The sequence below is a fragment of the Amphiprion ocellaris genome, chromosome 20 (genome assembly GCF_022539595.1).
Source record: "Amphiprion ocellaris isolate individual 3 ecotype Okinawa chromosome 20, ASM2253959v1, whole genome shotgun sequence".
NCBI lineage: Eukaryota > Metazoa > Chordata > Actinopteri > Pomacentridae > Amphiprion > Amphiprion ocellaris.
This window is the reverse complement of record NC_072785.1, coordinates 2,844,904-2,859,401: the sequence shown is the minus strand read 5'-3', so window position 1 is coordinate 2,859,401 and position 14,498 is coordinate 2,844,904. Positions and strand designations below refer to the sequence as shown.

The window sequence follows — 14,498 nt, the reverse complement described above, 5'->3', positions numbered from 1 at the left end:
CAGGCTTTCTTGTTTCATATTTACTCCACTTCAACAGTGCCCGCAGCACCAATTTCACATCAATAATTTCCAGAAATACAGTTATGAAGCTAATGATTACATACTGAGAGGCTTAAATTCTGAGCTCCTCATATGAGATGCTGCCGTTATATTCACAACTGCAGCCGGGGACACAGTACCAGGATCACAGGTGACAAACATTTCTCCTCATTTTCCATGTAATCCCATGTGTCAGTGCTAATTGGAGTTCTTTTCACTGTAATTAGCACAAGATTAGTCTTGTCAGATGGACGTGGAAGGACTTAACGCTGCAGTACTAAATCCTGATTTAAGGCTTGTGAACATAGAGCAGGGGAGGTAGACATGAGGGAGCCAAGCATCTCTTTCTCTCTCCTTTTTCCCCCTCTGCCTGGCTGTGAACACTCTTCTACTGCTTCTAATTCATTTCAGAGCAGGGCCGATTATTGCAGCTGTGACACCGGCTAGAGTCAAAGTCATTCCGGTGATAGAACCGGTCATATGATGGCTTTCATGGCCCTGGAGTAGCTGCTCAGTGTGATCCTAACACTGTTTGCGATTTGATTCTAATACATGTTTTTTTTAGCAGTGGACTTATTGAATAGTGGCAGGATACACAGAAAAGAGAAGAGACAGCATGAGAAAGGTCTCAGGAGTGCAACTTGAAATCATGATGCTCTCTCCACAACACCTTTTGCTGTTCAAGTTGCCTGCTGTGTCGTGCCTATTAGAGTTGAAGCCCAGAAATTGAGATCCCTGCATTTTCCAGGATCTCTCGCCAAACTCCAGCCTATCTAACTGAAGAAAATAACTGCAGGTAGCTGGTATTTTTAGCAAGTGTGATACTGTGTGTCTGTGTTTATCTGTAAACAAGAACTATATACCATTTTCTCATTATTTCCAGTTGAGCTACAGTGAGAAATTGGACAAAAGCAGAAATGTGTTTTTGGGACTTAATTCTTTTTAAGCTATGTAGAAAAATGGAGTCTATTGTGTTGTCACTGCCACTTTAAATGATGACTAGTATTACTGCTCAGACCTGGATGGACAGCATGTTGTCGGGATTGGTTCGGTCCCAGGGCACCAGGTAAGAGAGAGTCAGCAGCAGTTCTACATGCTGCGATCCACTCTGTCTCACTGCAAACATCTCTTTTGAGTTTGGTAAAGTGTTGCCAGCAGAGACAATTTCAAACAGGCCAATACTTTCAAACACACTATAAAACACCACTGTGGTAATAGAACAATTTGGAGTTCAGCCTGGTCTTAGCAAATGCACTCCTACTGTAAAAACCACTGTTCACCTGACTGGAGTTTCATCTGACTCCTATCTGGGAGAAGTAAATTGATCCGTGAAGCCGGTATTTTCAGCACCCAGGGTAAAAAGAGTTAAGGCTATTGGGAATAAATCCATCACTGGAGCAGAATAGCCTCTAAAGCCAAATGGTGCTTTAGACGTAAACCTTACCGTACTTAATGGTTTACTCCTGAACTGGCAATTCTTTAAGGGAGGTCATACTTAAAAGAGTGAAGTTTTAATAAGATAGCCTCAAATTTTATTGTAATTTAGCTTCATCCTACATCCTTGGCTACTTGACATCCTTGTTACATAAAATGAGCTTCACTTTTTTTTACCCTGCTGTTGCTAGTCTTCTGTTCGATTTTGCTCTCTAATCCCTCCAAGGTGCAGCTGGTTTCACACTTCAACCCGTCCAATCAATCTTATTGGTCCATCAATATGAATGAGTTCACATGCTCACACATATATACACACACACACACACACACACACACACACACACTCAACCACAACACATACGGGCTGTAATGAGTCCTTCAGTGATAGGCACTTGGCAGAACAAACCCAAACAAAATGTGCTCCCACAGATGATAGTCTGCTCTAATAAGGGCTGTGAACACTCGTCAGGTCCTCTCACTTGCAACACACATGCATATAAACACATACTGGCATACACATGGAAACATCCCTGGGGAGACTCTGGGTCTGCCTGACTATTATATGAATCTCCTTTTCTGTGAACTTTGCCACTGGTGGTATGCCATCATCATAACAAACAGTGGCCTCATCAGAGAAAGGGGCGATGCTTTGCACTTCCATCAGCGAGAAATTGTTTCAGCGAAAGAGTCAAAGGGAGACACGAGCACTCGTAGTAAAGAAAAATATCTGACTGGACAGCAGCGTTTCAGTGTTTTTTAATCCCCTCTGAACATTATTAAAACAAGACCACGGTAAACATGTCATTCTCCATGAACACCACAGCCAGTCCTGGGGCCAATCAGTACCAAGCATACAGGCGTTTCAGCATACATTAATGCTTTCATTGTTGGAAAACACTGATCAGTAGTGTCTGAGGTATAGAGTGTCTGTGACAGACAGATGGATTTTCAAAGTGACAGATGGACTGAGCCTTCGTTACGCTGTACTAGAAGGCATGCTGTGTCAAAGGCATGAATTCAGATATTTTTTGCATTTTAATCATGATTATGTTTACCTGGTTCTGACTGGTCCAGTGTGAAAAAAACTGTCCTTTTATTCATTTGGATAGACATAGTCAGTCAGTGCCTCTGCCAACGCTGATGGAGGCTGTCTGTCAAACAAACTGAATCGGGTTCAGCTTTTGATGCAATATACTATTATCAGCAAGTACCCTCAATACACATTGCCAATAATTTTTATTTTATTGATGAACATTATTGCAATAAAATGCATGTGTTCATTCCACTGTGGACTGCTGTGTAGGTGAATATTAGTTATCAAGCAGAACCATAACTGATATTTGGAAATTATTATTGCATCAGAATTACGATAAAATAAAGTACAACACAAATAATTGATGAAATGTTTATAATAATGTTTTTTAATTATGTTTTATTTTCCTAATTAAATAAGGATTTTTAAAAACACTTACACTTCATAGTTATTTGTGGTGTTATGTGTAACTATTGGTGGGATATTGATGCAGAGTGATGACATATTGCTACACACTGACAAAGATAGCTGCATCAGAGCCATAATTGTACACTTAAATTATTTTATTTAAAAAAAAAATCAGGAATTACTTAAAAAAAAGCAAAACTAAACCAGAAAAAAAGCAGAATATTGAATCTGGCCAAGCAGATTATTAGTCAAGCCTTACTGCTGTGTAAAGTGAGCAGCATATTTCTAGTCTTTAAGTTGCTCTTGTTGAGAAAAAAGATAAAATCGTAGGGGTTTCTGGATCATATTTTAATCATTTCATCTGAGTTAACATGCTCGCACCAATGCAGCCCCTTCATTCTTTTAATGCAGGGCTGTTTTTGGTCTGAACACCTGCTAGGAACAGGGACGTCATCTGCTTGAGAAAGAGATAAATGCATTCCAAACATCTTGTATGGCTCAGAATAGCAAGTCTTTATCTGTTTTTCATTGGGCTTCACAGTGAAATTAATTGTCAGTTTTGTTATCAGTCCTTTAACAGAAAATTAGCATAGCTTTCATATTTCTTTGATAAATATGACAAATGGCAAGTAAACCACTCTTGGCAACAGCTGAAAATGTCTTAGCCAAGCCTGATAACGTCTGATTAATGGGTAGAAAATCAAAAAACAACTTAGTTTAATTATTACTCAATGATTAAACCACGATTTGACAGATTTATAGAACAACTGTGTTCAAAATAGTCAAAAAACACTCCTGTGTTTTTTATTTTTATTTCTTTTTGTTTTCTGTACCACGGCTTTTCATTCAAGCACTTTAAAAGCCCGCAATAAAAGCAATGAATCTATTTAGTTTCTAATTTTTTCATGTTTTTATGTGTCTTCAGGATCTCCAAGCATCCGTAAAAGGCCTGGTCTAACTTTAAAAGCCAAAGAAATAATCACAAACATACTGTAGGCAATAAAAACCAAAACCTTAAAGAAGAGTACGAAGACTTTTCCTTCTCGACTACACTCCTCCCTTAGCATGTATGCTCCTTATCCAGTGACAGTTGTCCTTCTTGGGCCAGCCATTAGAAAGACGGATCAAGGCTGGCACATGAGTGGATCTGAATGCTAAGTACAAAGCTTATAGAGCAACAGAGTCCAATTAATTACAAAAGCCTGTTTTGCGTGGCTCTGCTCGTTATCAGTCTCATATCTGTCTTAGTGACTAATGTTTCCCCTGAAAAACCCAGCAACTGGTTAACTGATTGCTGCAGGCCAGTGTTTATACACAAGTAAACAATGAGGAATGGACTCACATCTCCTCTGTACAGCTAATTAGCAGACATGAAATGGCCAAAACTCCTTTCTGCACGGAGCGTTCAGGGACAGTCATCTGCTGCTGGTTACGTTCAAGAGCCAGTCAGATTGCTTCAATCAACATCCTTTCTGTCTTTGATTTGATGCCAGTTTATATCTGTGCCACTTGTTGTTGTCTGTGGTTGTGTGGGTGGAAGTGGAACATCTTCATATGAAAATGTGTTGTATGTTCAAAGAAGCTAATGCTTGTACATTCTTCTAGGTAAAGTGCACATACGATAAGAGATTGATCCATCCTGACGGTGTATTAGGTAAAGTTTTGCTATAGTGTCAAAAGAACATCATCTTTGCCAACAACATGCCCACATGGACACAGTGAATGGCCAGAAAAAAGCCAAGAGTTTATTTTGAAGTTGGCAGCGTGTTCCTTTCCCACCAGAAGAGGCAAGGAAGGAAGAAGAGGAACCGAGCTAATATAGGTTGACTTATTCAACCTCTCGAAAAGCAGCTGATGAGTCAGCAGTGAGTTGCGGGTGCCACACAGTAGGGTGGTGGTGAGAAATGAAAGTGTCTGCTGCCAGAGTAGTGGGGAATCAATGGGGATGAGGACAACGAATAAGAAGACAGACAAGAATGAAGGTGAAGTCAGGGTGAAGGCGGGGAAAAGTGCAGGAGGAAGAAGTGGCACAACAGACTGAGATCAGAGTGCTGACAGGGCGGCAGGGTGAGAAGGCAGTAATGTGAACTAACAGAGAGTCAATAACTGCTTTTACATGGTGAAGATGGGAAACAAATGTCGAAATGAAAGAGAACAAAATGTCCCCGGCCAGTCATGGTAGCAGAGTGAGAGGAGACAAGGAGGAGAGAGTGAAGGGAGACGAGGGACGGTGATGTTTGCTGGGGTTAATCATTGAGCATGTCGGGGGAAGAAGAGAGTCCTGTTGGAGTGACAGGTCTGCTGAGCTAAAACCCTCATCAGGCTTGCCGTCCTGCCCTGCAGACGTCAAAGCATCAGCTCCACACGGGGAGAAGGAAGACGCCCGGCGAATGTTAACCGCTCAAGGCTGTCTTTGAAATGGCCAACGTGTAACGGCAAGTTCAACTTCTTTCCCCTGAGTTAATATCTATGATAATCACAAGGGCGAGAGCAGTGTGATCTCAAAGTCCCATCTTTCTCTGCCAGGATTTAAGTCTGCTGCCTTCATTGTAACCATACTGAGTATTACCTGTGTAAGCACATTAAAATGGCCTGTATGCTGCTGCCGTCATTGCAAAATCCAGTTCGCAAACTCTCTCTTTCCAAAGAGCCTTCATATAATGCTGTTCATGAATGTCGTGTTTCTTGCTTTGCACAAAGGCTGAGTAGCGGTTGTTTACTGGCCAACACATGCCTGTGGCTCCAGTTCATTCTATAATCCACTAACATTATCAAATCACATTAGCTGCTCAGAATTTATGTCTGATGTTTTGCTGTCCCTGTTTGACTCTCCAGAGATAAACAGTCCACTCTGTTCAAGTCTGAAGGATGACCCACATCACAGACAATAAATCGAATTAACCTGCAGAAAAACAGCACAGGATAGCTTATTAGATCCTGGACACACCGATTTGACAGAGAACTGCTCTGCTTTGGGTTGTATGAATAATGGCTGTGATCAGTCAGACCATTGTCCCTACTTTATGTGTAAAAATATACGTTACCGTTCAAAAGTTTGGGGTCATTTATCCTTAGTTTTGAAAGAAAAGTAGTTTATTTCAATGGGGATAACATTAAATAAATGATAAATCCAGTGTAGACATTGTTAATGTGGTAAATGACTATTGTAGCTGGAAACAGCTGATTTTTAATGGAATATCTCCATAGGGGTACAGAGGAACATTTCCAGCAACCATCACTCCTGTGTTCTAATGCTACATTGTGTTAGCTAATGGTGTTGAAAGGCTCATTGATGATTAGAAAACCCTTGTGCAGTTATGTTAGCACATGAACAAAAGTGGGAGTTTCCATGGAAAACAGGAAATTGTCTGGGTGACCCTAAACTTTTGAACGGTAGTGTATATAATCCCATCCCCCAACACCCATCGCTCTGGCTCAAGTTTTAAAGACCCTGTCAAAAGAAAATCAAATATATTTACCTTGTTACCATGTCCATATGGTGCTTTATATGTGCTGGAACATGCATTACAAGTGAAATAGTGCAGTATTTCCACCTTGAAACTGCAGGGTAGCAATGATCATATCAATTCTGACCATCAGACTGTAGGGAGTTTCATACATAAGCATCTAGTAAGTAATACATGTTGTCCACATGCTGGGTTGGATTTTATTAACATTGTTCTCCATCAGAATGAGTTCCCAGTTAAAACATGTGGGGATGAAGGGTATATTTTCATGGAAAAACCCTCTAAATTTGGGACTTTGATAGTACAGCAGATCGAATGCTGTTTGTTAAATCTGCAGCCATCCGAAAAACTGTTCACACTTCTTTCAGTCAGCGATATCTCCCACTTCTCTTTATTGTTTTCTTTTTCTTGTCTAACACTCCACACCACTGCAAAGCATAGTAATACTTCTTATTTCTTAGAAGTGAATTTTAAATTAAACCCTTTTTCAAAAATTCAGAATTTTAACAGAATAGTGCTGGTAAACACTGGGACAACTTTCTACATCTTGGAATTCTTTAGATAACAAAATATAAATAAATAACTTATGATTTCCTTCTTTTAGGCTCAAAATGCACAGAAATCAGACAAAGTAAAGGAAAAATGTGAAACCTTGGTGCCCTAAAGTGAAGGAATCCAGTGTCTGTATTATGCTGTTATACCATATTCAACCCAACTGAACACCTATGAGAGATTTTGGGCCCACATGTTAGACAGCGCTCTCTGAACCATTGTCTGAACACCAAGTGAGGGAATATCTTTTGAAAGAATGATGGTTCAACCCTCCAGACTTGTAGAATCAATGCCAAGCAGCACTGAAGCTGGTTAGGGTGAGATATTTCTTTAATTTCTCATGTCTGTATGCTGGCTTTGATTTATGCATTGTGTTCAAATGCAGCACTTCATCTGCTGGTTTTCGTCACTGGGGTTGAGTGTTTAGTGTGAGCTGTCCAACCAGTTTCAAACGGAAGGCAAGCCTCTATTCCCTGCAAAATTGATTTGCTGGATTTAACAGCATATGAATGCCATAAAAACCTTTTATGCCGTCTGGGAGAGAAAACAAGATATAGATGAATGCAATTACAATCCTGCAGTGTGGAAACGCTGCCCCGACCAATCGTGTTGGACTAGAAAACAGTCACAGAAACGCAGACGAAGCTCACATTTGTTCAACATTCATATAAGAAGTGTTTTGCAGACGTGCATAGTGGAAATAATTTCCAGAAAAATATTATCCATTCAAAGAATACAGACTTCAAAAACAGTTTTCTGCCCAGTGTACCTGTAAAGTGGCAGTGTCTGATACCTTTCAGCAGAGAAACTTCAACAAGTCCAGTGTACCTCAAGTACTTCAAAGCTCCTGCTGTAGCTGAAGAAACGTGTTTTAGAGCAGGTTTGATATGAAAGTAACTCTAACTTATGACTTTAAATATAGAAATTGAATCTCTGCTTGTCTTTACCCTTTTGAAGCCGGGAAGTGAGAGAGTGTGAGGTGGAAAATGTCAAGTCTGTGTAACTGGCTCCATTGACATTCTCAGGAGACAAATTGGAGGATTTTACACTTCAAAACTGCCCGTCCTGCTCCATTTAATGCCAAAGGAGATCTCTGCAGCACTCTCTCACTTGTGCGTGTGGTGTGGACCAGTAGGGGGCACACTTACTTTGTTGCAGCCCCCACATCGTGCAGTGCTGAGCACGTGTAGAGTAACTGTAAATCATTAATGCATGCAGGCATACGTGTGTGAGTTTGATGTGTGAGCAAAAGCAACAGCAGTGCAGACAAAAACAAAAGGGAGAAACAGGCACACAGAAAACACAGTCACAAAAAATATTCTCCTGTTGGGCAGAAATAAACCATATCATCACTCACACTTTCAGGCTAACTGTGGAAGTTAAGCTCATACTTACAGTAATCTGTGTAGGAAGGACTCTCTGAATGGCTAATGGTTGGAGGGGAAGTCTTATTAGGGGGTCTGAGTGGAAGCCTCGTTGTGGTGGGGACCACTGGTGGAAACTCCCCATTAGCTGAAAGAGAATACAAAAATATATTGAAAAGGCTTCATTTTATTGCTTTCATGTGAAGAAACATCCTGTTGCTGTTCCACTGGATCACAGTAGCTGCAGACTCCTCACTGGCACAGAAAATGTGGAACCACCAGCAGGGGTCATTCTTTCATTTGTACCACCATCGGCCATACAGAGGGAAGGAATGCATAACATCTAGCTCCACTCCATCTCTTCCTGTCTCTATCTGTTCCTACAGCAGGTCGGTAAGCACATTCAGCCTGGGTGTTTTGTAGCAATCCATCAAGCCTCCTGCCTCATCGCTTTCCCAGGACTGAGATCATAAGCCTGTTGGTACCTTGATCTCTTCCACTTCAAATTCTAACCCAGAATTAAATCTTCCTGGCAAAAGGCTGGCTGATTGGCTATTAGGGCTCAAGATAGAGGAACTCTTTTTTCCCCAAAGATGTTAAAGTAGGGTAAGACCAATTTTAACAACTAATAGGGTTGAATGCTGATCTAAATGAAAAAAAAAGAAGCCACATGTCCCCATTCTCTAGTTTTCAGCAGAGGTGGAGAAAGAGAGTTCCCATGGTTGCTTGGCTGAATCACTGCACAGAAAAATCCCCTTTTTTGATTAGGTCCATGCACTGCAATCAGGGGTATAAAAGGCTTGAATGGTGTTAAAGAATGTTCATGTCCATGTCTGATCAGACACTACATGAGGTATAGGAACAATCAGTGCAGCCCTGTCAACTGTACACAACAAAGTGCTTTTCTAGTATTTACTTGACATAATGAAGTTGGAATGACAAAATCAGTGACCACAGCAGTCTTACAACACCCTATAGACTAAAATCTACAATTCAAAGAATTCATCCCTGAAGACAGTGCAGAGCTTGTACGACTTCACCTTGAGTGACGTGGACATGAAATGTTAACACTTGTTTCATTCCTATCCAGCAAAGGCTTCACCTTCTTAATCCAAGAGACCAGCTGCAATGTTCAGTTTAGTTGCTATAAGTTTGTGTGACTTCAGCTCTGCTTCAAGGAGACACAGTTTTTTTTTCTCAAGACCAGCATCTCAATTCTTTGATGTTGTATTCTGTAGAATAAAACCCTCCGGGGCCTTGTTGCTACACGACCCTTGTTGTTTGCTGTAAAAGCACAGGACTTTTGATGACAGAGATTATTTCCAAAAATGTCAGGTTTTCGGAGGTTTGTGGAACTGATAATGCTGCTGACAGATATTCTGCTCGTCTTGCCTTTGATTTGTACCATTTATAATAACTAGAGGGGTGCCTGTTCAAAACATGCCTGTTCGCAACAGGCTGATTGCTTGGCCTCCAGAATTGCTGCAATGTCATCAACCAATCTCTCATCCAAACTACTTCACACACAACACTGACTGTGTTGGATTATCAAAATGTTAACACTAAAACTTCTTATGCACAACCAGCACTGTCCACATGGCTCTATAACTAGCTAATATAATCCGATTTAATCAACATATGTCATTGAAAACTTTTCCCTGATCAGGTGACATGGTATTTTTCACATAAATTCTTCAGTTATAACTCAAAATGTTTCTGACATGGATCTTTGTCATCGCTGGAATAATATGAAACGATGAGAAACGTTTCGAAATGTATTTTTTGCATCATTGTGGGACAAAGAAAATACCTGAAATGATTCAGAAATAAAGTTAGTTTGAGCCATTTTTCATTTATACATGGTTGTTAAGTCAGCAGATAATATAAAATGGCCAAACAAGAAAAGCACTTAGAGAATGCAATACTCCTCCAAGGCTGTTCATTCCCCCAGATGAAACTGTCAGAAATGCAGCATTGTTTTTTTTTGTTGTTGTTGTTGTTGTTGTTTTATAAATGCAGCATTTGCTTATTTATTAGTTATTGATGATCAGAAATCATGGCAACATAGAATGTCGCCATTTAATACAGATGTACCCACAAACAAAATGACCTTGCGCTGAGCACAGGCGTATGTTATCCATGTGTACGTTATGTATGGATACTGAATCATCTGACCTAAATATGTAGCAGGCCATGGGAATTGATGGAACTCGGAAACACCCCCACAATTTAATCAATTATTCCTTGTATTTTTTCCAATAAGTCTGCAGTGGTGGATCTTTGGTAGGATCGCAATTGTGTGATCATCAGCCGTAGCATTCACTTGTTGTCATAGTTACAGTATGCTGTCTCACAATGATACAGGAATCTTTAACAAATCCGTGGATCCAGACTATAAGCCGCATCACCGCTAAAATCTTATCAATTGGTCCTTGTGTCATTTCTGACCTTCCCTGAACATTTCATCCAAATCCGTTAGTCTATTTTTGAGGAATGTTGCAAACAGACAGACAGACAAACCAGCGCTGATTGTCACATAACTCCGCTGTGTTCTTTGGTAGAGCAAAAATAAATCAGGGAGCTCCTTTGGGCATGAAACTGACAAGTTCAGATGCCATCAGATTAATAGAAAGGAGTGCACATCTGAAACAGGTTTTTATGTGACTGTTACTAACTAAATTCTATGTGTTGATAATAATAATAATAACTAATTGATATTTGGGGGAGGACAGGAAAATATACAGAATGGTGCTGTCTGTGACTGCAGCCTTAACAAAACCCTCTTGGAGGTTTTCTCTTCAGGTGCTCATGCAGCAGTTGACCAGCTGTTTCTAGTCTGCAGTGCTCACAGAACACCACAATGTTGCTTTAAATGCTCCCACACTGTACATAATGGGGAGCAAGGTTTTTTGAGCTGCAGTTTGTTCTCCAGGGGACCCCATGCTTTGACCAGGTGCAGCTTTTTTGAGAAGCAATGTTGTCGTAAATTATAGCGTTTTTACATCACCGACTCTCCCCAGCCCTACTGTGGTCACCAACTGCTGGTTATGTTTTTATGTTTCTGGAGAACTGCTCATCCAAACTACTTCAAACTGGACAGTGTTTTTTTCTGGGTCCCCAGCAATACGCTTGGCATGTTTGAAGTAGATCAAACAAATGGTTGTCTAGAAAACCGAAGAACACACATACGCACATACAGAGATTACTTGACTAAGAAGTGAAGATAGCTGCCGTCTACGCTGCTTAAACATGCTAGACCACCTCGTCAGCTTTAGAACAATAGAATCTGCTGTTTCAGCCAGACTGTCGCAGTGCTTCAGTCTCAAGGCCCTCCTCATCGTTTCTTTTACCACTTTCAGTGTGCTCATTGTAGATACTTGAGGCATTCAGACAATAAATTTTAAATGATGCTTTATATGCATATGACCCACATATTAAATCCTATTTGTGTTCTGCATATGGAATAGACTATTGAGAGCATGATTACATGGTTTCAGGGTCTATTTACATTTTATACAGCAGGAGAAAAGAGAAGGTCTCTCGTTGTAGGCTGACTTCTCCTATAAAGCAGTACAACAGCGCACAGTTTGTTTGCACTGTAGCTGCCTGATATTCTCCATAGGGCTGCCCTGGATGGCAAACCGCAGCAAAGGATGATTTAAAGGTTTATAACTGTACTTCCTTTTTCTTTCTTTGCTCTCCTAAACCAGGAGTAGAAAAGTTGCAGCTGCATACATCACTATCAACCTATTGATGGGTAGCTGCTGTTTCCAAGATGCTGGAAAAGTGCTCCATGAGCTGAATACCAAGCAGAAATCAACTAGAATGTGCCACCAGCCAATGAGTTTCCCACATTGTGTCATTTGCCTCCTTGGTGAAAACAAATCATGCTGCTTTCCCTGCCTTCATTATGGCACTATCAGGGGACAAAAACAAGACTTTTCATCTTTATCTCTCTAATCATTTTACCATAACAACAATCCCTCTCTTCATCCTGGCTCCCCTATCACCTCAGGCTGAAGGCTCACCATTTGTGACAATATGGCAAGGGGCTCCCTCAACAGCTGAAAGGTGTATTTCTTTGGTCAGAGAAAACCTGATTGCTTAAATTTGGAGCCAATACCTTCACCTTAAACCAAGTGGCACCACCAAAAATGTCGCATAGCCAAATGGGGGGACTGAAAATGTCAAAAAGCCATAACTGAATTTCAAGAATACCGTTTTGCTGTTGTAGCATAGATGCTAGTTAAAACTATGTGAATATGAGACATAAGGAATTACTTACTAAGTTTCTCATTTTACAGTTAAGGTTACTAATTATCTCCTATACACAGACTAATACAGGTACAGTTAACATTTTGGGTGGAGGAGATTTAATGGTAAAAAGTTCATCTATAGGCAGAACATTCATAGTTTATTTAGGATCTCTAAAACACTGACAATTCTGTCCATGATTAATGACGAATCATCTAATCACAGCAGCCTATGGTACAATAACGTGTGTTTTCACTGTTGCCATATTCATGTACAATTTTTCATGTACACAATAATGCCACTACAGTAAATATCCTGCTGTAAGACTGTGAAACTGAAAATCTCTGTAATAAATAAAAACAAACAAACAAACAAACTTGTCATGACAGAAATATTTTGACTGCAGTAAACAGATCAGACTTTTATAGTAAAACAACGTCCTGACAGCTTGAAGGAGCTCAGGACTCGACTGTGGAACTAATGATTTAACTGACGCTGACAAACTGTGACTCTGTGTGACATCTCACCTGTCTGAGGTGATGAACAATGTCATTTCCCGTTAGATTCAGGCCTCCATGTCAGGCATTATTTCTAATTACAACTAATTATTGAAGGTATTGCTGTTGTATGTACACTACTGTTTAAAAGTTTAGGGTCACTTAGAAATGTCCTTATTTTTGAAAGAAAAGCATTTTTTTTTCAACGAAGATAACATTAAATAAATGATAAATACAGTCTAGACATTGTTAATGTGGTAAATGACTATTGTAGCTGGAAACAGCTGATTTTTAATGGAATATCTCCATAGGGGTACAGAGGAACATTTCCAGCAACCATCACTCCTGTGTTCTAATGCTACATTGTGTTAGCTGATGGTGTTGAAAGGCTAATTGATGATTAGAAAACCCTTGTGCAATTATGTTAGCACATGGATAAAATTATGAGTTTTCATGTAAAGCATGAAATTGTCTGGGTGACCATAAACTTTTGAATGGTAGTATATGTAAATGTTCACAACTCTCTCACTGTAGAGATGCTTCCATGAGTTCTGCTGCCTTCTGATGCTGTGGGTATTTAATAAACTCAAAGGAAACACTCCCACAAGCTGAACTTCTGCTCCTGTAAACATTTTGTTTGACCTACTACAGACACCACCTTCATTGTAGTAAAGTCACACTTTTATGGATCAGTGTTTTGTGATTTTGGAGAGGTCTATGTGTGATTTTTGCACTCTGTGTGCTGTTTATGGGCCAGTAATGAAATGTGTGGGAGGAGAGAGCCTGATAGTCAGACTTTGTCTTGTATGCAGCTGTTTCATAATCTAATGCACCTTTTATTTGCACTTGGTCAGTGCAGTTGGGTCAATATATAATTATGGGACTTTTTCTAACATAGTTGACATTTTTAGATTTAAAATCAACATGGCTGCCTATAACCAAACACCACATGGCATTTCTACAGAAAGATTCTTCTCAATATTATAGATACAATTGAGTAAAATTGAAACTGAAACTTTTTTTTATAAAGATAATATAGTAAACCTGCTGAATTGTGATCAATCTACACTACTTTATATTAAATAACTCAGAAAGCCTTGGAGTCTGGCCAGTCTTTTCTTCAGGAGGAAATGACATCATGTGCAGCAGGTCATGTGATCTGGAATTAACACACTTCCTGGAGAGGTGTTTTTGTAATGGGGGACTTAGTGGAAAATGATTTCTCTGACACAGATACAATTTGTTATTTTCCATATAAAATTTGATATATTGCCAGAAAAGAAATATCTGTCATGATTATCTCAACTTAATAAATAGAACACAATCCAAACTATTTCCGAATCAGCTCATTTTATTATTGTTTAGCTAATTAGAAGGTGGTTGTTATTAAATTCGGACGGTTATTTAGTTGACATTTTAGTGATATCCAGTTATTTTATATTAATAAGTG

General features: G+C 39.7%; 1 protein-coding gene across 4 annotated transcripts in view; it reads right to left on the bottom strand.

Annotated features, from left to right (window-relative positions):
* The window catches only part of alk (ALK receptor tyrosine kinase), a 498,812-nt gene that overhangs the window by 58,108 nt on the left and 426,206 nt on the right, over positions 1 to 14,498 (bottom strand). For all 4 annotated transcript variants that reach the window (XM_055005938.1, XM_055005937.1, XM_055005939.1 and 1 more), the window contains one exon: positions 8,329 to 8,445. In XM_055005938.1, coding sequence (XP_054861913.1) covers positions 8,329 to 8,445 — 117 coding nt within the window. The remainder of the gene's footprint in view (positions 1 to 8,328; positions 8,446 to 14,498) is intronic.